Source organism: Neomonachus schauinslandi, chromosome 6 (assembly GCF_002201575.2).
Source record: "Neomonachus schauinslandi chromosome 6, ASM220157v2, whole genome shotgun sequence".
In the NCBI taxonomy this organism is placed as follows: Eukaryota; Metazoa; Chordata; class Mammalia; order Carnivora; family Phocidae; genus Neomonachus; species Neomonachus schauinslandi.
In genome coordinates this window covers 55577934-55600766 of record NC_058408.1, presented here as the reverse complement: position 1 = coordinate 55600766, position 22833 = coordinate 55577934, and the positions used below count along the sequence as shown (strand labels likewise).

The window sequence follows — 22833 nt, the reverse complement described above, 5'->3', positions numbered from 1 at the left end:
TACCCTGTCTTGTTTCTGATCTTAGGGGAAAAGCATAAAAGTCTTTTACCATTAAACATGGTGTTAGGGATTTTGAAAGTCTAAGTGGACATTCAAGTCAAAACCTGAAGCAGAAAGAACCAGACTGGTAAGGGAAAGCTTATTATGGCCAAATAGAACAGCATTTGGGAAAGCCCTGTGTAGGGCAGGAGGAGGTAGGGGGTAAGCCTGACATGTTCCAAACCTCCAAAGAAAGTCAATTTGACTAGAGTGTAGGGACTATTGAGTAAAGGGAAAGATAAGCCTAATGATCACTTAAGAGAGGTACAAAGGGGTGAGGTCACACAGGCTCACACAGGAACTGGTATTTTATTCAAAATGCAACAGGAAGTCATTTTACAGTTTTAACCAGACTACACACATTAGATTTTCATTTTTTTAAAACATCATCTCTAGTTGTTCTGGTAGAGAATCAATTGGAGGGAATATAATGACCTAAGTTATCACAGATGATTCCCTTTTGCCATAAACACATAAAAGTGCTGAATAACATATAACATGTTTTTATTTAAAAGAAAAAATATAGGGGCCTCTAGGTGGCTTAGTTAGTTGAACCTCCAACTCTTGATTTCGGCTCAGGTCATGATCTCAGTCAGGGTCATGAGACTGAGCCCTGTGTCAGTTTCCACACTCAGCAGGGAGTCTGCTTCTCTCCCTCTGCCCCTCCCCCCACTCATGCTCTCCCACTCTCTCTCCCCCCAAAAAATAAATAAATCTTTAGGGAAAAAAATATATCCTAGAACATAAAAGAAAGCAAAAAGAGATGTAGAAAGCAAACCGAAGGGGGACTCTACCTGAATATAAGTGCTGGAGGTTGGGATTCCTGTACACATTTGAAGACAAGATCGCTGAAATAAAGTTCACAGCCTGGAAAGGATGGTCCATGTGATAACAGAGGGTTAGAAAAAAACTCAGCCTACTGATAACCTGAGCCCTGATCATATGTGGGGGAGAGATCCAAATTTATATCACAAGTTGAAAAAATTACTTTAAATTTGATTTAAAGCAACTGAAAGTTCTAGCTCCCAGCAAAACCAATCTGCAAAGACAGTCTCTCAACCCAAGATACAGAGGACTTTCACAAAGCAAAAAACTTCTTTGAAGCTAAGCTCCCATTAAAATATTATGTCATCTGAAGAAACCAGTCACCATGTGGGAAAGCCAACAGAAACAATAAGAGTTAGAACCTTGCAAACTGGAAATTGTAATTTTATACAGATGTTTTTTTACTATAATCTCATGTTTTGGTTCTCATTCAAGGCTGATGCAAAACCTTTTAAAATACCGTAATTTCCATCCCTATTAAGATTATTGATAATTCTTGAAATTCACCCAGAGCTAAAAAGAAAGTTTATGTATAAAATTTAACATGGGGCATACCAGGGTGCTTCATTTTTACTACATGGCTGATGCTTGTAAATGGGAAACCGAATTAATTACCATTGGTACTGATCCCCACCTGCTAGATAATCCGTATCTTTAAAATATTTAGTCCGTGTCCCAAACTTGAAGGATCTGTCTCACCAATCCTTTCGAATTGCACTTTAATTTTCAAATGTTAGGGAAAATGAGTCCACACTTAAAATGAAGCGTTTGTGAACGCTTAAATTTCAGAAATCACTTCTAAGTTTAAAAGTTCAAAAGTTAAAGAGGAATTCCAAACATCCTTCACCTTCTGGTCACCTATCCAAACCTGAAATATTCATTTCAACTCTTTTCTTGGTGTGGCACTTTATTTTCATTCTACTTCATTTCAATTTGTTTAAAATATTGGCAAGCTAAAGCCAAAAGTCACACTTGGGATTTTGAAATATAAGCCAAAATAATGAGGTTTTTTTAATGCAATATAATGAGAAACATGAAAGACAGAGTGGTCTCTTTTAAATCGTCTTGCTCTATATGTATTCTGCATCTTAATCTTTGATATCTTTCTTGAAATGAGAAAATGGAAGCACAGACTTGTGTTCAAGGTCGAACCAAACAATGAAATTAGGACTCCAGAAAAGCCTAGTGTTTCCCCACACCTCAGCGCCGACACTGTCTTCTCTGAATGAAAAACTGATGAGAGATCATTTTAAAGTAGAGAGATTCAGGTATCCCTTAGGACAAAAGTTACAGATACGCGAGAATCATCATTCACAAAACATGGAGACAACCCACAATCAGGATATTTGGGAGACCGAGCTGTGCAAAGAAACCCTGTTACACGTGTCTAGTCCCTTCCCATTATACCCCGGCCCTCTGAAATGTTTTTTCACAACTAAAGGCCTAACTGAACATTCTCTTGCGTCAATTTGCAGGATAATCCCAGGGCAGTTCTAGAAAAGATCTCCACAGGTCCCGAAAGCCACCCTTCCAGACCCAGCAAGTAGAGGGCTCCGCCCCAGTGACTTCCCAGAGGACCCAGGAGACCGTAGCGACCGCTCTTTTCCGCCACAGACTTGTAGCCACTTCCTAACTGCCTGTTTATCTCCACCCTCATCCCCATCGCCACTTCTCCCCTTATCTTGTTAAGCTACTAACCCAACGAGAATAAGAGACAGGGAAAGAGATCAGACTCAGGTCAAAGACATAAATGTCCCCGCGGCCGAGATTTCCGCAGGGAGTTTGTCCGGCACCGCCGAAGGCAACTCGAAGGGAGCTGGGCCCTGCTGCAAGCGAGAGGGGACCTTGTAGCCAGAACTCGAAGCGTTCATTGGTTGGTCAGCCGTGGTCGGGAAAGAACCCGGATGTGCCTGGGTAGTCGTGTTGGCAGTCGGGGCTCTGAGGTTTGGGCGTTCTGGGGGTGCTGGCAGCCGAGGCAGATGGCGCGGGGTTGGGCCGGCTTCTCTGAGGAGGAGCTGAGGCGACTAAAGCAGGCTAAAGGTAACGGGACGTGCCGGCAGAGATTTAATCTTTGGGTCTCTTGGGGGAAGGGGCGGGGCTGCAGCGTTTGAGGGGAGAAGGGGGCGGGAAAGAGGGTAATCTGTTGATGTTTGGGGAAGGAGCTATAATGGGAAGAGGGGATTGAGGGGCTCCAGAGGTGAATGTACTGGGAGCCAGGGAGGGAGGGGCGAGTCCAGGGGCCTGGGATTTTCTTTTAGAAAAGAAAGTTCAGGAATCCATTTCAGGGATTTGGATTTGACTTTTTCTGTGAAAGGAATGGGACTTGGGAGAGGAAGTGAGCCTACAGCCTAGCTGTCTCGTATGGGAAGACTGCTGCATAAATCAATGGCTGGAGAGTTGGGGTCGGGCAAAAGAAGGAGGAGGGGCACAAACCATATTAGAATTGTGATGAATTTATCAAAGTTGACAATGGTTGGGAAGAAGGAAGCACAGGGATCTGAATAAACGCAAAGAGACGATGCTTTTCATAATACATCTGGAGTCTTGCATTCACTTCTGGTTGCCAGACGACTTATGTAATTCTAACTCTTGAGAGTGAGAAAACCAAGAGTTTTTGAGAGGCTACATGTGAAATTATACCTGTTGACTTTGTTGTCAGCTAAAAATTTGTGCTTCCCTCGCTGGAACTCGTACTATTTTGTTTTCTTTTAATGAAGGAATAACTTTTGCTGTTATTTGGTGAGAAACTCTTGGTATAAACTATGCTTTGTTTGTGGTTGAAATTTCGTGAAATTCTGTATGGTGATCCTGGTAGTGGACACTACATCACCCTGAGTACCATAATTTATGTACTTTACTTGTGGGAGAAAATTAAATGAGCCCTGGCATGCTTTTTGTTAGAGTTTGTGATCAAATTGGATGTTGCTCAGGTAAGTCTGTGTGTTATTAGCGTAGATGTAAAAATAATCTAAGGCTGACAAGTGGAAAAGGAAATAAAGTAGTAACATAAGGCCAGTGTAGGTTATATAGATGGAGGAATTTTTGATTGGTCCAGAGGCCTTTAAAAAATTGTATCATAAAAGTTATACTACAGTGTGTAGTTAATTGACTTTAGCTTGAGGTTCTCAAATTCTTTCGCTGTGTTTTGAACATCCGTTCACATATTTGAATGTACAGAGTACAAGTATTCCTGCTTTTGGTCTGACCCAAAGTTAGAGGTATCATCTTCTGTATACACATACTAAGATGAACAAGGCATCATCCTTGCCTTCAAAGAGCTGATAGTCTAATGAGACAAACTATTATATAATGGATAGTAGAAAATTTACAAGAGCTTACTACAGAGCTAGCAGGAATCTGACTGTGCTGGGGGTTGGGTGGAGCTTGGGAAGATTTCACAGAGACTATGTGTTAGCAGAGGTGAGTTTGCCAACTAAATTATAACAGTAGATTCGTTATGTAGAAGTACATTTCTAAATATCTCTTCAATTTGGGATAGAGTGGGGCTGGAAGGACGTTACCTTCAAGGCCTGTCATTCCATAGTGAGATGTTATAGTATAGACACCAACCACTAGTCTGTGTCCACCCTACGTAACATCTTTGTACACTCATAGCCAAACACAGCGATTGGCATATAGATCTCCTAGCTCTGCCTCTGAATCTTTTGCCTTGAATTTCTCATTTGTAAAACTAGAAAATCTGGATTTTTAATTTTTAAGCCTCCTTCCTTAAAAAGTCTCCAACCTTAAAATATAATTAAGTAATCCATGAAGATGGAGTTGGTTGCCAGCAAAAATAAGCATGACAGTACTCTAGAGAAGACCATATGCACATTAGGAAAGATCAAGAATGTTCTTAGCATTCTTTTTTTTTTTTTAAGATTTTATTTATTTATTTGAGATAGGGCGTGTGCACAAGCAGGGGGAGTGACAGGCAGAGGGAGAAGGAGAGGGAGAAGCAGACTCCCTGCAGAGCAGGATTGACGCAGGGCTCAATCCCAGGACCCTGGGATCACAACCTAAGCTGAAGGCAGATGCTTAACCCACTGAGCCACCCAGGTGCCCCTGTTCTTAGCATTCTTATTTATAGTATTAAAAAGGTAGGAACAAACCAGTTGTTCATTTAAAAAAGTGGATAAATAAATTGTAATATAACCATCCTTTGGGCTGCTATACAGCTATGGGAATATATGAAGTATACCCACATGCATTAACGTGTAAATTTCATAAATATAATGCATGAAAAGAGCAAGTTGCAGAAGAACAACCTGATACATTTGTAGAAGATCAAAATGATACAAAGCAGGTATATTGTTTTGGGAAAATAGGACATCAAAATACAGGATACTAGAAAGACAAGGGAATATTATCAGGAAGGGGCAAATACATAGGGAATTTCAAAAGTGTTGGTAATAATGAAATCAAGTTGAGACAAGTTACCTACAGTAACAAAGAGCCCTAATATATCAATTGTTTAAAATAATAAAGATTTATTTTTCACTCTAGCTTCATGTCTAATATGGACTGGCAGGTCACTCTTTTCCACATAATTACTTCACATTGTGTTTTGGTGCTATCATTTAGGAATTCACCATGGCATGAGAATTGAGCATTGGCAACTAAATGCTTCCATCAGTAAATGATAGGTGTCACTCATACTTAGATTTCATTTAACAAAAGCAAGTAGTATGATTTGGAGGGCAATAAATACAATTATCTTATGTGTTCCAAAAGAGAGGATAACATGTCTATCATTGAATAGCAGTTATGTCTATTATAGTCATGTTTTATTTGTTAAAATGTTACTATTTTTAATAATCCATACAGGTTGGATATGTGTCTATAACACATACATGTATTTGATGTATGACTTATTTCATACTAAAAAACTGGAAATAAAAAAAAAAAAACAGTGCCACTACAGTGCCGTCAATGTCTAAAGAAAATATTCATGAGTTATTTATTCTTGATACTAGTTCTTTGCCAGGTATATTATGAATATCTTCTCCTCTGAATATCTTCTCCTAGCTTGTAACTTACTTTTTAACTTTTACCTTTTGATGAACAAAGTATTTAATTTTAATGTGGTCAAATTCGTCAACATTTTTGTGTCTTAAGAATTTACTACCCTGCCATTAGGTGGTAGTACCCTACCATAAGATATTAATCCTTATACTCAATTAAGAGGTTTTTTGAAGTTTCTTCTTTTTTTTTTAATTTTATTGTTATGTTAGTCACCATACATTACATCATTAGTTTTTTTTTTTAATTTTTTTTAAAGATTTTATTTATTTATCTGACAGAGAGAGAGACCGCGAGAGCAGGAACACAAGCAGGGAGAGTGGGAGAGGGAGAAGCAGGCTTCCCGCCAAGCAGAGAGCCCGATGTGGGACTCGATCCCAGGACCCTGGGATCATGACCTGAGCCGAAGGCAGACGCTTAACGACTGAGCCACCCAGGCGCCCTACATCATTAGTTTTTGATGTAGTGTTCCATGATTCATTGTTTGCGTATAACACCCAGTGCTCCATTCAATACGTGCCCTCTTTAATACCCATCACCAGGCTAACCCATCCCCCCACACCCTCCCCTCTAGAGCCCTCAGTTTGTTTCTCAGAGTCCATAGTCTTTCATGGTTTGTCTCACCCTCCTATTTCCGCCCCCTTCATTTTACCCTTCCTACTATCTTCTCCTTTAGGAGTTTTTAACATTTTTATTATAAGCTACAACAGATTCAAAACACTGCGTAAAGAAATGTGTTTCTAATAAGAATTTTAAAGTGTTGATTTGCCGTTAAGTTCTTAACCCATTTGGAGAATGTTTTGTTTGTTTTTATATGGTGTGAGGTATGGATCTGATTTTATCTTTTCCTTATAGTAGTTTTTCCTCAAGTCCATTTATTGAATGATTCCACCTTTTGCTCTTGATAGGCCATGCTATCTCAGTCATATACCAGTGCTTCATACCTGTATGAACCTGTTTCTGGGTTCTTTGTTCTATTTCATCGGTCATTTTGTCTATTTCTGTGCTCTCTGTTCTGTTCCATTGGTCTGTTTTTCTATTCTTTTCAGCATACCCACTGTCTTTATTACTGTGGCTTTAAAGTGGGTCTTGAAGTCAAGTAATGCCAGTCTTCCAGTTTTGTTTTTCACGATATTATGTTAGCTATTCTGAGTCTTTTGCCTCTCCATATAAACTCAAGAAGCATTGTGTCAGTATGCACACGGTATCTTGGCTGGGATTTTGATTGGGATTGCAGTGAATCTATAGATCAAGTTGGGGTGAACTGACATCTTGACAGTATTGAATCTTCTACTCATGAATATGGAATATCTCTCCATTTAGTTCTTTGATTTCATTATCAGAGTTTGTAGTTTTCTTTATAGATCTTGTACTTACTTTCTTAGATTTATTCCTAAGTATTACATTTTATTTTTTTTTTAGTGCTAATGCAAATAGTATCATGTTTTTAACTTCAGATTCTACTTGTTCATTGTTGGTACATAGGAAAGCATTTGACTTTTGTATATTAATCTTGCATTCTGCAGCCTTACTATAATGGCTTATTAGTTCCAGGAGTTTTTATATCATATGTTCTGTTTTTAAGTGGACTGAATTTGTTTATTGTTTGGTTTATTATTCGTTACTTGTTTATTGTAGCAATTTTAATCTCATACGCAGGTTCTGTGAAAATGCAAAATAGATTGGAAGCTGCAGTACTGGATTTCATAGGGACTATTAATTCAGCTAAGTGAGTGTAACTGGGAAGTAAACAGACATTTTCTGATGGTGTGAATAGAGATCAGTGGTTAAGAATAAGTTCCTGTCCTAAAATAGACGAGGCTACTTTGTGTTTCTGGCAAAAGTCAACAATAATAACATTTTACTTTTGATGGTACATCTATCTTTTAAAAGTATTTTCTTTACCTATCTCATTTAATCCTTACACCAATTCCATGAGTTAAGTAGAGCAGGTAAATTTTCAACCCCTTTGGCATATGAAGAAACTGAGGTATGGAATAATTAATTGACTTGCCTAAGGTTATTGAGCTGGACAAAAGCAGTACTAGAGCTGTGACTCCAGAGCCTTTAATTCTCCTTTGGGAGATTTAAATACTAGGCTTGTGTTGCTTCAGAAGTCAACGTGCAGAATTTTAAAAGCCCTATTTAAGTTCATTTACAAAGACTTATCACAATTTCATTTCCCAGGTATTTTGTAAATAATACCATTTACAGATCTTATTAAATATTGTGTGAATGTGAGTAAATTCTCCAGTACTCTGTCTTAAAAGGTTAACACTGGCATAGACAACCCAAAAAGTATAATAGGGATATTATTTATTTTATAGTGCTTTTTAAAAAAATTTCTCCCAGTTGTTTTATCTTCCTCTATTGGTTTGCTTAGACTGCTATTAAAATTAGCTTGTGTGTATTGATTAATGGCTAACTGACTTTGGGGAACACAACCTTGCACTGCTCTGGAAAATGAAAGCTAACAATTGAGGGTTAACTAGCATTCTTGGAAAGAAGAGATTTCATTCAGTTACACTTTATGCATTACATCTACCTGTGTATCAGATTGGCCTAAGATCTGCTATTATTTAAGAAAGGTGCAGCCCATCTGTAAACGCAACCACCATTTTATTTCAGGAGAGCAGATAGAATCATAAATCAAATTTAAGACCTATCAAGAATTCATTTGTCTACCTTGTTTGGTCAGATTAGTTGATTCTTGAGGCAATTCTCAATTCAAGTTGAAAAAGAAACCTTGTTTTTTATTCTGAGGCCTAACTCAACAGACAAATGGACTTCTTAAGGTAAATTTTACGTTGGGACAGTATGATTGGAGAACTGTTAAAACGCTACAGGAAAATGGCTGTTTTTCCCTGGGCTTTTGTGGTAGAGGGGAGAAACCCTGTAGAATTATTATCAAAGCTTAATGTTAATGCTTTATTTTCTTAGAGAAATTCTAATTATTTGCTGCTCACACAAGGGAATTTTTCTCCATTCTCTTTTTCACACAGATCCGTTTGAACCACAGCGGCGTCTTCCTGTGAAGAAAAGTCGACAACAACTTCAGCGAGAAAAAGCCCTTCAAGAGCAAAGCCAAAAACTTGGACTTCAAGATGGATCAACCTCAGTACCTCCAGAGCAGCTGCTTTCTGCACCAAAACCAAGCTTTAATAGTCCAAAACCACATTCTTCTTTCCCTCTTCCTTCTAGTCCTCTTACACTCACCTCTCCTGTTGGTGATGGAAAACCACAGGGTATTGAAAGTCAACCAAGGGAACTGGGACTTGAGAATTCCCACGATAGTCACAAAAACGCCGAGATTCTACCCCCGAAGCCAGATTGCAAAATGGAAAAAAAGAAAGTGGAATTGTTAGTAAGTCTATATATCCATGAGACTTTTTCCATTTTACTTTTTTTTCTCCGTTAGGCTTTAAAGAAATAGTAGTTTTAACATTTTCTTTTTTATATTCTAACCTAGAGGTGTAATGGATAACCTGTTAAAGATTAGCTACCCCCTAAATGTGTTGTAAACCAGTCAGTGTTGGGTATGTTATACATGTTATGTCACTTAGTCTTTGCAGCAGCTTATAGTACCAGTTCATGATTTTCACTCTATAGATGAGATATCTTGGACTCAGAAAAGATAACTTTATTCCTAAAGCAAATACATAGCTAATAAGTAGCAGAGTTGGGGTTCACATACAGGTCTTTCTGGATCCAAAGTCTCTGCCCTTTACCGTCACCAGAAGCAGTTCTTATGCGTAGGACTCACTCCATCCCCACATCGAACCTATTCTTCACCGTCCAGACTACATCTCCACTGGCCCAGAAAAGGGTGTTTATGAAGAGATACGAAGGGATGGTCAAAGAAAAGTTGAAATTTAGGAAATTGAGAGGACTAATAAAACGATTCAGCTCCATCATTTGATTTCTTTTTATTCTTTATTTAATGTGCTTGTATTAGAAACTACCTCCAGAATTTAGTTTAGAAACATTCTTACGGAAATTGCTATTCTATCACTTGTGAATTCTCAAAATATTTATCCTAGAGCTTATGTTTTAATATCCACTTATGTTTTGTTTCCTCCCGATTTATTAGGATGTCATTTGTTTCTGTTTTCCATTTTCTGAGTCTTTCACAGTATCTTAGGATTTCTCTGATCCAGATTCCATGCTATGAGTTCACAACCAAGAAAGCATTTTTTAAAAATTTTTTATTGTTATGTGAATCACCATATATTACATCATTAGTTTTTGATGTAGTGTTCCATGATTCATTGTTTGTGCATAACACCCAGTGCTCCATGCAGAACGTGCCCTCTTTGATACCCATCACCAGGCTAACCCATCCTCCCACCCGCCTCCCCTCTAGAACCCTCCGTTTGTTTTTCAGAGTCCATCATCTCTCATGGTTCGTCTCCCCCTCTGGTTTCCCCCCCTTCATTCTTCCCTTCCTGCTATCTTCTTCTTCATCCTCCTTTTTTTTTTTTTTACAAGAGATAGAAAGCCACATGAATTATGAGAACAACATTGAACAAGTGCATATATTTAAATGTCTTTAAATGTAGTTTACCAGCATAGACCTGAGACAAGTAGAGGAGGGTGGGTTTAAATTGAGCTGGACAATTTAGATTGAATGTTGTTAGGAAAATAATTTTTTTTTTTTAGGTACTTGGGAAAATTTTCATAGAAGACATGTAATCTCAAGAACTGTCATTGAAAAAGGAATTCTGAGCCTATAAGAAGGGGAAAGGAAAGCTCTATCCTATAGGATGCTCAGAGATGGCATCGCATGTCTCTGGAAGAGGCAAAAGTGAGGCCAGAGAAAGTAGAGAATGAGGGAGGGCGACGAAGGATGTGCAAGCTGAGGGTTCCTGTCTGTTGAGCTCCCCGATGCAGTCGTGTATCACCAAGGCCTCTGAGAGAGAGATACCCTGGTCAAAACAACGGTTAGAGAAAATGCAGGTGTCGGCATTGTGGTGCATTCAGGGGAGGGCACCAGCTGAGCTGGACCTCCAGCACCGGGTGACAAGATGCCCACGATAGTGAAGCTGAGAGCGGACCAGTGCCAGCACCAGGGTGGAGGCTGTGAGAATGGGAAGGAAATGATCAATTTGGAAGTGGTTACTAGGTCTCGGACTAGAGAATTTTGATACAGTGGCCATAAGAAATGGCAATAAAAGGAATAAATAGCTTTGTCATGACCTTGTTTGAGTTGACATCCAGTTGTTGAATTTACGGGAAATTTTAATCTACGTCTTTCAGAATTGAACAGAGGGAAAACTTTTCAGATCTTTGAAGTTTCTCGGTAACCCAGCATTCAAATCTTAGCTCATGGTGTTTCGCTCTGTTTAAAATTGTTTGAGATCTGGAAAAAAGAAAGCATATTGAAAAAAAAAATGAATAAAATAAACATTGGTTATTGTCCTGAGGGTGTTAGGTGGTAGAGACTTTTCATTATAGAAAACTCTAAAAGATAGAACATGATATTAGCTACATACCAATTTATTTTGCTCTCCATTTTGCATATAATACATAATTAACTTATACAACTTTCTTTGTTCTCCTAAGAAATGCCGTAGTACTCTAGCTTCCAGTTTGTGGCTTCCTAGATTATATACATATAATGGATTTCAAAGGGCCAGTTTATGTAAGCCTTCAAATCATAATCTTTGTTCCTATTAGAACAAAATAATGAGCTGCAGATGGGTTCCTTTTAAGAGAGTTTTTGAAAGAAAATAGACATAATCTGCTTGATTAAATTTTATACATAGGGAACTGAGCCTGGTAAGGTGTAGGATGGGGTTTCAGAAACTCCTTTTTATACTTTTTTTGTTCCCTAGGCAAGAAAAATCTCGTTGGGAAGTCCTCCAGCAAGAACAACAGCTAATGGAAGAGAAAAATAAACGTAAGAAAGCTCTTTTGGCTAAAGCTATTGCAGAAAGGTGAGGCACCTGAACTAGGAGAGTTGTTTGTAATCTGCGATCAGTTCTGTCATGTTTTATATTTCTTTTCCCTTGTCTCTCTTGATAAATTGATGTTTTTCTCTACAACATTCATTTTTAATTTTTTTTGTAAAGTAGGTTCCATGCCCAGTGTGGGTCTTAAACTCACAACCCCGAGATCAAGATTCACATACTCTACCGACCAGCCAGGTGCCCCTCTACAGTGTTACTTTTAAAGCTAACTAAACAAATTATGCTTTATAAATGATACTGAAATTCCGATGTTTATTTATTAAGGAGGACTTTGTAAGCCAAAATTGTGAATACAGGTGCAATTAAAACTTCAGAATCAGCATCAGTGTTTTCAATTTTAGCCATCTACACATCCGAAGGAAGAGGTGAATAGCCATCAGTATAAGTGCATTAGCAACAAGTGCAGGTTTTAATTTTGACATGGGGAGGTTTTAATCATGTGACATGTAGAAGAGTAAGATTATTTATTCCACATAAGTGATTTCCACTCCCAGAAATCTTGTGTTTTTCTATGGACATTTTTCTTGAATAATTTATCTCCCCCACTGATACATGATATAACCTTTCATTAGTGACTCAAGGTCACCATTGTGAGCACTCTGCCCTATTATGTGCACTTCAATATTTCTGTCACCTCCCAGTGTCAGTTTGTCAGCAGTCGCTTTTCCTTTACTTTGCTGTGTTGGCCTCCAACAGCAACATTCCCATTTGAGCCACTTTTCACCCCTCACCCACTCTTCCTGCCCTTTTAGTTTGTAATTTCCAGTGTGCTGTGGCCTTAGGAAACCAAGCTTAGTCAGTGAAGCAATGATTGAGAATAGGGAGAATGAAATGCAAGCGAGTATTCTTGGCATTTTCTTTTCAGATCTCCAGAAAAGCCTGGCAAAACTATTGGTTATTGAAGCTGATGTATGTGTCGGGGGAGGGGAAGGGACAGGGCTAGAGAGAAAGGCAAGTAGGTATATGAGAGTCATTCAGAATTTTATCTGTCAGGGATATATATATTTGAAAATGATGATTTTCTTTTTTCTCCAGCTGGTCCCCTTTGATCTTTCATGAAACATAGGAAATATGCAACTTACTGCACTTACATTTCAAGAAAAAAAATGTGATTATTGAAAGTGAATAGCGATTTTGGAAATCACTTCAGTAGTCTTCATTTTGGAAGTGGTTGGGGAGGCTGTTCACTGGGGATTTTACAGGAAGATTTATAGGCTCAGCACTTGTTCTTTACATGCATTTGGTTGAAGACAGAAAGTATTGATACAGGCGGAAATGTAGGGAAATATAACCTGATTAGATTATTAATAAATGCGCCAGCAAAGTACTTGAAGTAAAAGACTCATACTGGTAACTTTTGTAGGCAGAAAACAAGGGAAAATGCATAATGGAGTAGAAATCAGGAGAATATAAGTTGCAATATAGTGGTTTTCTGGGGGGGTTTTATTCTGTGAGAAGGGTATGAAATTTTGAAGTAAGTGAAATCAGTTTGAAGGTTGGCTTTTGTATTTGTTTATTCTGTTTCTTCAGTGTGTCATGTATTTGGAGGTGGTGAGGGGACTGAGGTTGAATGTGCTTTTAAACAAAGAAAAACAAAAAAGAGTATTGGTTTTGAGCCCCAGAAAGAATTTTGAGGACCTGTAGTGCCTAAAAACCAAGAATCAAAGTAATGAAAGTTTGGGGGAAATGGGTCCTAAAAAGGTTAAAACCAAAAATATAAAGAAATGGTGTTTAAAAAAAACAAAAAGAAATGGTGTTTAATGCAGGCATCAGTTCTTTTGTCCACTAAGTATCAGACAAATGAAAATGGGCTTAGCAAGAATTGAAGGCTAGAAATTTAGAAAGGTTTGTTAGATGTTCCATGTAAAGAGAATACAGATATATTCTTTCACTGCCTGTTCACATCCTCATGGAATGAATAGAGACCTATAAGTGAACTATTCTTTTTTTTTTTTTAAATCTTACTTTTTCCTTTGTGTATTGGAATAATAAGGGAAAACAGCACAAATGCAGTCTTAGAGATATACCAAAATGTTGCCAGCATTTGTTTTATTTCAATTTGTGCTTTTTTTTTCTAATTTTTAAAAAATTATACATTAAAATCATATTGTATATACAGTAGGCTGCTTTTTTCACTTGTATATAGATACGTGATTTTAAAATGTCTTTATTTTTCTACTCATTTTTCTAGATCTAAAAGAACTCAAGCAGAGACCTTGAAACTAAAGCGGATCCAAAAGGAGTTACAGGCTCTAGATGATATGGTGTCAGCTGATATTGGAATCCTCAGAAACCGGATCGATCAGGCCAGCCTCGAGTATTCATATGCTCGGTGAGTTGAGAGAACTCTGAACCAGGAGTCAGAGTAAATTAATGTTTATTGCTAGCTGGGCCAGGAGCTTTCAGGTGTGTCGTCATTGAAGCCTCATAACAATACCGTTAGGTGCTCTATTTATCCCTATTTTGTATTCAATCAAGTGTCTCTTCTTTTTGAAGTCTTCCTTAACTTTCCCCCATCCTTGTTCATATTCCTGTTAGAGCGTTTCTTGCATTATTTATTTGCATTTTAGTCTTTCTTGCTAAACCATCAGCTATGTAATGTTTGGGACTCTAAGTGTCTATATGACTTGTCCCCAAATTCTATTATTCTAACACCAAGTCCATAATCTTTCTATTAAGGAATTTTGATTATCTGAGATGGTTCTTAGAGATTATCCTAGTTCTCATTTCAGTTTTCATCAAAGAAAGAAGACCTAGTTTATTTTTTTAAAAGCCTTATGAGTATTTTTTTTTAATTTTATTTTATTATGTTATGTTAGTCACCATACATCGTTAGTTTTTGATGTAGTGATCCATGATTTATTGTTTTCGTATAACACCCAGTGCTTTATATGAGTATTTAAAGAAAATACCACTCTGTCTCGAAAGCTTGAAGTTTTCCTCTTTTTTTTTTTCTTTTTGATTGTATTCTGTATATAATAGTTTGCTATCATGTGTTTTCTTGGTTTCAACCACTGGAATTTTTTTAGTGAAAAATTCATCATGGAGTATTTTTAAAATGAACTAACACATGTAAAGAATTACATGAACTTTGCAAGCAGATAAAAGGGCAAAAAATTAGGTCCAATTTCAGGGTTTTCAGTCCTTTCAGCGTTGCTTTAATCATCCTAGTTTGTCTTTTTTCACAAGGGAATGCCGTGTTAATGACTCCGTTTTGCATCTCTCTCTGTAACACTAGAAATCAATCAGAATGCCTCATTAGTCCAGGGTAAACCACAGCATCAGAATGTTTATATAACAATTTAATAAAGCGGAAATGCTTGATTGTGGCTTTTAATTCACTGTTTATTAAGAAAGAGGTTTGTGGTGTCCTTGTGATTTTTGTAATTGTTGTTTGACCATATGCTATTAGACTTAATGGGTTGCTTTTATTAATTAACTGCTTAAATTAATGCCATCAGTAGCTGATAACTGGAGGTTCCAGATTTCTATTTATAAGGTCATTAAGGAGGTAACCAAGATTTTATTAAGATAAAACTAATCCTAGATTTTTAGCATATTTTATTCTCTGTAACTTAAGTTTACCAGAGGAACATTCTTTTGCCTTTATAGCCCTTTATGTGAATAATTCAGATTATTATGGATACCTCAACAGAAAATCATCTCATTATGTTTTAATTCTGTCCTAGAGGAGGCTGGAGTAGGATACATTTGTATGTTGAACATAATATAAGAAATGTCATAGTTTTAGCCTTCAGAGAACCACAAAGAAAGTGGGATTACTGGTTAAAGAAGAAAACATCCCATAATATATAAACATGTTTAATGAAATTTTAGTAAATTTTTATATTATATTTACATAAAATTTTACATCTTTTAACAAACTAAAGATGGCAATTTCTCATGGTACTGGTATTGACATAGTTGTATGTGAATATCCATATTGTATGTGTGAGGCTATTTTTAAAAATCTAAGCTCTTGAGATAAGTCAAAGAGAAGCCATAGACAATTGTGACTAGGACCAGCATTGTATCTTGTTCATGCATAAGATTAAGACAACATTTTCTAAATTTACATCTGTGGTTATTGAGAAATTAGAGATTGGTGATATAATATTGTGGTTTAGATTTATACTGGTAGCTAATCCCCAGGGCAACCAGTTTCTATTGGAGATTTCCTTGATTTTTTTTTTAAATAAAAATAATACTGTAGTTTTATAGTACAGTGCAATGTCTACAAAAGGTTCTTAGATAATGAATAGTCCCAGATTTGCTTTAAAATTGGCTTCTATAGAGCATTGTTAGAGTAGAGCCTTTTAAGGAGACCAGCACTTGGAGTGAACCAAATTGAGAGTTACTGCTGCTGTTTGCATCTATGACTCCCAGGCTGCTGTATGCTGCATAGACCAACTTGTGAAACAGAGTGGCTGTGTGTAGAACATTTCTTTGACCCTTCATGGACCAGGAAAAACTATAATCACTGTTAGCTATTTATGTTTAATAGACATTCCCATTAACATGTACACATACATGTGCATACACATACACACATATATACATAAATGTTTTATGTATAATTTACAGAAGTAAAAATAATAGGGATTGTGGAAAGAAACTTTATTAAAAATTTTAATAAGAATGTAAGCATAGCAGACCTCTTTATGTCAAGTAACTCTTTACTCCCAACATTATAAAAAGCTGAAAGAATGCAGTTACATCCTTTCACAACACTTTCACAACACAAGATGGTCCAAGTACTTGTAAAATACTGTGTGATCAAGTTCTTTCTGTTGGAATTATTAATTCTATGAGAATAACATTTCCTTTTTACCCTCAGAAATATATTTTTCAGTCACTGACTCTGATTTTGAGAACAGGTTCATCTAGGATGTGTTTTTCTGAAGTCTCATACGCTTGAGATTTCATGTATGTCATTGGTGTCACCATCTAGAACCTACACTGTTTGTTTTGGCCTTTGTATTAGGTTCCTAGGGCTGCCATAACAAGTTACCACAAACTGGGTGGTTTAAAACAACAGAAATTTATTCTCTTACATTTCTGGATGCCAGAAGTTTGAAATCAAGGTGTTGGCAGTGTCAGTCTTCCTTCACAGACTCTAGGAAAGAATCCATTCCTTGCCTCTTACAGTTTCTGGTGGCTGTAGGCACTCCTTGGCTCGTGGCTGCACCACTAAGTTCTGTGCCTCTGTAGTCACATTGCTTCCTCCTCTTCTCTCTCAAAACTTCCTCTGTCGCTTTCTTAAAAGGATACATGTGATTATATTTAGGGTCCAACTGAATAATTCAGAATAAACTCCTTTCAAAATTGTAAACTTAATCACATCTTTTACCATATAAGGTAATATTCACAGATTCTGGGGATTAAGAAGTGAATATCTATGGGTGGTCATGTTTTTAGCCTACCATAACATTTGTCTTATGATTTGTCTAATAGCTGCGAAATGTCTTCATCTGTCAACTTTCTCTACTTTGTCACTGTGGGCAGAAAATGAAAAATACTAATTCTGAACTGTGTTCAGTGAAAGCTGAGAACAGATTACAGATACGGTGTTTCTAGTCTTTTTTTATATCTTTTTGAAAGATGATGTGATACTTTGAACAACACAATAAGGAAACTAAACAATGATTTATTTCACTGTGGCATCATCCTTTGGGTCATTCTATCATTCTCTGTTTTCTTATTTTTTTTCCTGCAAAATGGGAATAATTGATGAGTAATAAGGAAATAATTCCCAGGGTAACAAAATGGCAAAATGTTTCAAGATATAGGAACAATATATCCTGTCTCAACAATTCTGTAATGTATCTCAGATGTGTAAAAGGATCCAGTGGACCCATATAGTAATTGCAAAATGTTGTTTTATTCTATCCTTTCTTAGGATAAAAACCTTGATATGTTGATCCTTACAAATAGTTAGAACTGCTCAGAAAAGGAACCAAAAAACTGAAAGTGCACCCATGAAACCTAACAGCATGCCAAGGGTTAAATATTGAATTCTTAAAAAATTTCAGGATACCAAAACCAAGAGACAGATTCTAGAACCCTTTAAATATCATTAAATCACTTGATGTCCCTTTAAAATAACAAAACAATTCTGTAATTACATTTCCAGTTCAATTTAGCTTACTGTGTTATATATAATGCTCTTATTATTCTGTTCCAAAACATGTCATCATATTCTGATTTGGTATTATCCACCTGAACCTCCAGCTTATAGTGCAGTTTGTGAAATTAATCAATATTTCAAACATAAATCACTCTGTGCAGGAATATATATGCATGTTTCTGGCCAGAAGAACTTAAATAAACAAAATGCAAAATCTTCAGTGATTTATCCAGGGTGAAAGATCAATGGAAACCTAGGGACCTATTTGCAAATTTAATTTCAATTCAGCATTCACGAGCCCAGTCAATAAATCTTTACTGACTTTGGCTGGCTGAGGGGACCTCAGACCACAGAAAGGAGGTTTGACTTGGGGGGAAGGGGCAAGGTTTTCTTATACCTGTAGAGAATATTGTTAGAGCTCTTAAGCTTGATGCAAGAACATTCATAAACAGGATATGTTACAAAGTATGGAAATAAGGGATTCACATGTCCAACAAAGCTCCTTTGGAACAATTCTTTTAACATAGAGGGTAATTGAAAAACAGCTAGTTTTCTCATTCTTATAGTTACTAGATGACTAAAAAAAAAAAAAAATTAAATGTGGTAAATGAACATTATGTAAATAACAGTTTTCAAGTATAAATACTGAGTCCTTAAACTTTGCATAATTTTAGTTTTAGAGTACTTGTTTAGTGATAAACTAGCAACACTTTTTGATTCTGGTACTCTGAAGGAGAAGTTCTCTTTTTTGAGTGCCTACCAGGCACTGGGCGAGACACTTGCCCTGTTTATACCGTTTAATCCTTAACACTCCTGTGAAGTAATAGTGTCATCACCATTTTACAAATAAACCAAAACTCAGATAAGATACTACCAAGGGTCACTATACTGGAGTTTTCAGACATTGCACATATATTCTCCAGCCTCTTCCTTAGGAACCTAGCTGTGTTTTGTACTCATGGTACTGACCCTGGAGCACACCTGATTAGAACAAAGATGGGCTACCAACTCCAGAACATTTAATCCAAAGGCTAAATAGGGGTTGGTGGCATGGCTGGACACTAAGCTCTGTTCAAATTGATGTGAGCCAAGCTAAGCCAACCCGGGTCCTTCCCCTGGAATTCGAACACTGAGAAATTGAGTAGAGTGAATTTAATGTAGAGCCACAGCTGGTGGCCATATTGGGTTGTGAGTATGATTGGAAAGCCAAAATGAGAGAAACTGTGGTTTCTAAGCATTAAAGAGAATAGCTTTTGATTCTGATGACATGCCTGTGAAATTGCCTCTTGTATCCTACAATAAAACCCACTTTTCACCTGAGCTAGTTTGACTGGGTATCTGTTCTTTACATCCAAAAAAGGCCTTGAACAAAACAGGTACATACACAGTAAAAGGCAAAGGCAGGTTTTGAACCATGGGTTTTCTAAAATCAAAGCCTTTCATTTTTTCACTATATTCTTTTTCAAGACAGAGAATCTTGTGTTAGGAGATATAACTGTTTCTGTTTTGCTGTAACTGTAGTACCGGAAATTACTTACTACATTGCGTTGATGTAGGCAGTCATAACAGGTAAGGCACCATGGCTTTCACAACTGTTAGTGGTTATTAAACTGAACAATTGGTTGATAAATGTGGGCCAGTCTCTTTTCCTGGCCAAATAAAAAAAAAAAGAGAGAAAAGAAAAAAGGGAACAAATTATATGGAAAAGGCAAAAGACGGTGAACCGACATATGATAACTTTTCTTTTTGTGTCAACCTAATACAAAAGAAAAAAAAAGATCACAGGGTGACTTCCCCAGTAGAATTACCTTATTTCTAAGATTGGCATTGCCTGTCTTTGCAGTTTACATAAATGTAAATAGATAAAGTGCCCTGATCAAAGTCTAACAGTAATCTGTTGTTGCAGAATGGAGAGAGAACAACTTAACCCAGAGATTCTCAACTGGGGGCAGTTTTGCCCCTGAGGAGACATTTGATAACATCTGGAGACCTTTTTGGTTATTACAAGTATTGGGTGCTACCAGCAGGAGTGGGAGAAAGCCAGTGATGCTGCTGCACATCCTACAATGTACAGGACAGCTCCCCACAACAGAGAATGATATGGTCCAAGTTGTCAGTAGTGCCAAGATTGAGAAACCCTTCCTAAACCTACCCTGAAATGTTTCTCTTCTACTTGATGCTTGCTTCTTGCCTCACCTAATACCATTTACATTCACCTTGCAACCACTGTCCATATCCTTCTCCACCAAAAATCTTCTTCCTTTTCTAATCCACTAATCAAGAGATGCAGATTTTCTACTTTTTCCTTCTCCGGTTGTTTTACCTCTCATACATTTTGACCAGTTGTGTGCTGGAGCTAGGTTGCACTGGTTCACAAGAACAGATTTTGTGTATCTCTTTCCAGTTCTACAATCAGTGATGGCACATTAACTGCCTGAAATTGGCCATAGTGGTGGTAGTATTTATAATACAGAAATTGACAAACACTGCAAATCAGGGCTCTCCCTGACCAGAGCTAGCTCACCACTGAATTAACCTCTCAGCCTGCTTTCATTCAAGCCCAGCTTCAGGAAGAGGAAATGAATGCAGAAGAATGTCATTACATTAGAAGGGCCCAAATGTGGATGTTGTAAAAGTTTGAGCAGCAACAGCCTGGTTTGTCTGACGTGTAGGACAAGCGTGCATAAAATATTAGTATCCATATCTTCATTATACTTCCTTCCCAACCCCCCCCCAATTCTGGAGTTTAATTATTGTTTCTAGGCCCTCCTTTGAATATCTTCTTAAGTGGAAAACCAATGGACCAATCTTTGTACCTGTCCCTACAGGAAGCGGTTTGACAGGGCTGAAGCAGAGTATGTTACAGCAAAGCTAGATCTCCAGCGCAAGACTGAAATTAAAGAGCAACTCACTGAACACCTCTGTACAATCATACAGCAAAATGAGCTCCGCAAGGCCAAGAAGTTGGAAGAGTTGATGCAGCAACTGGATGTACAAGCTGACGAGGAGACTCTGGAGCTTGAGGTGGAGGTGGGGAGATTGCTGCATGAACAAGAAGCCGAAGCCAGGAAACAGGTGGTTCATTTGGAGAGGCCATTTCAGCCTTCTGGGGAGAGTGTGACATTAGGATTTGCCGAAGAGAACAAAAATCATCAAGAACACGCCGCTTCCCTAAAGGTAGATGAACGGTGTGAAAATCCCAGCAGCATTCCCCTTCAAAATCGAGACCAAAATCAAGAAGTTAGAACTCCTGTAAAGGCCATTTCAACTGCTCCGACCACATGAAGTGCCAGTGTTTGTTCACTCAGCTAGTGCGGGATTCAGTAGAGTACACTTCTGTTGGAGATTATGCCATGAGCTCGGATAAGTGTGCCTTTAAAACGGTGTTAATTTTTGAATCCCTGGTTAGTTTTAGTATAACATGTTTGACATTCTAAACCCTCAAATTACGATAATTTTATACGTAGGCACACAGTTTACCTTGATCCAGGGCCAATTCCCTCGGTGTACCCTGATGACTGGGTGAAAACAAACGACCCAAATAAGATGGAAGAAAAACTACACGGTTAAGAGTGTTGTTGGACCAGGTAAATATAGAAAAGTAAAATGGAAAATAATACTCAACACCTCATCAAACTCATTTGACTTCTAGGAGAGGTGTTGATGAGAGTCCTATTTTATGTAGTTAGTAGAGAGACACCAAAGTTAACATGTGAGAAAGAGTCAGCAGGAGGAAAAAAACTAACAAGAGTAGCATGTTGAATTGTCTATTGGATCTTACTAGAGCTGCAAAACACAACTTGGGAGTTGCAGTTTAAGAAAGACAAACAGCTTCAGTAATGTTATTTTTGTCTTCAATTTGCCTTTTAAATGGCTTTAATTCACAACCTGAGTTTTGATTGGTTCATACACACACACAAATATACCACTAATATGTATAATTTTACTATTAATGTATTGTCTTTTCTTTAATCAGCACATTGATTAAATTTAGACAATGAAAACATTTCTACAGTGAGGCTAAAAATAATACAGAAAACCTATCAGTACTTTTGATTATCCAAAAAAATTGATACACTTTTTTTCTGAAGTTATTTGTAAATATGTGTTGCTGGATATAAATTATCCCGTCATAAAGCATTTAAATTGCTAAAATGGTGATTTTCTTAGTATTTTAATAGTTTGTTAATTATTATCACTAATACTTGACCCACTTTGTGCTATATGTGAATGTGTAAATAAATACTGTTGGTTTGTCACAGAATCTGTGAATTTCACATTAAATTGTGATCTATTTATCAGAAATTCCAAAAAGTACTACATTTTAAGTCTTTAAGAACTATCATAAAAGAGAATAAGGACAAATGTAATATTGTATTTATAATAATGCTGAAAAAGTAAGGGCCATCCTATTTTTAAATGAGTTTGTTTGAGTATTCCAGCAGTGTGGATGAGCTGTTATTTTTATATTATGTAATTTGAGTTAAAATTATAGCTTTCCATTACTGACTTACCTAAACAGAGGCATTTGTATAGATAGTTGTGTTTTTATTTATGAATGATATTCATAAAAACTGAAAGCATCATTGTCCAATACACTTATTTTTCTAAGGAATAAACGAGTCTGATACATCTATAATGTGGTCTTTTTTTTTTTAAAGATTTTATTTATTTATTTGACAGAGAGAGACACAGCAAGAGAGGGAACCCAGGCAGGGGGAGTGGGAGAGGGAGAAGCAGGCTTCCCGCGGAGCAGGGAGCCCGATGCGGGGCTCGATCCCAGGACCCTGGGATCATGACCTGAGCCGAAGGCAGACGCTTAACGACTGAGCCACCCAGGCGCCCCTATAA

At 37.2% G+C, this 22833-nt stretch overlaps 1 protein-coding gene across 1 annotated transcript; it reads left to right on the top strand.

Annotated features, from left to right (window-relative positions):
• Nucleotides 1–2761: 2761 nt before the first annotated feature.
• On the top strand, nucleotides 2762–22154 carry GORAB (golgin, RAB6 interacting). Its single transcript, XM_021682644.1, has 5 exons — nucleotides 2762–2904; nucleotides 8889–9246; nucleotides 11721–11822; nucleotides 14047–14187; nucleotides 20811–22154. The coding sequence occupies exons 1-5, from the start codon at nucleotides 2769–2771 to the stop codon at nucleotides 21265–21267; spliced, it is 1194 nt and encodes a 397-aa protein (XP_021538319.1). The 5' UTR covers nucleotides 2762–2768; the 3' UTR covers nucleotides 21268–22154.
• The last annotated feature ends 679 nt before the right edge of the window (nucleotides 22155–22833 follow it).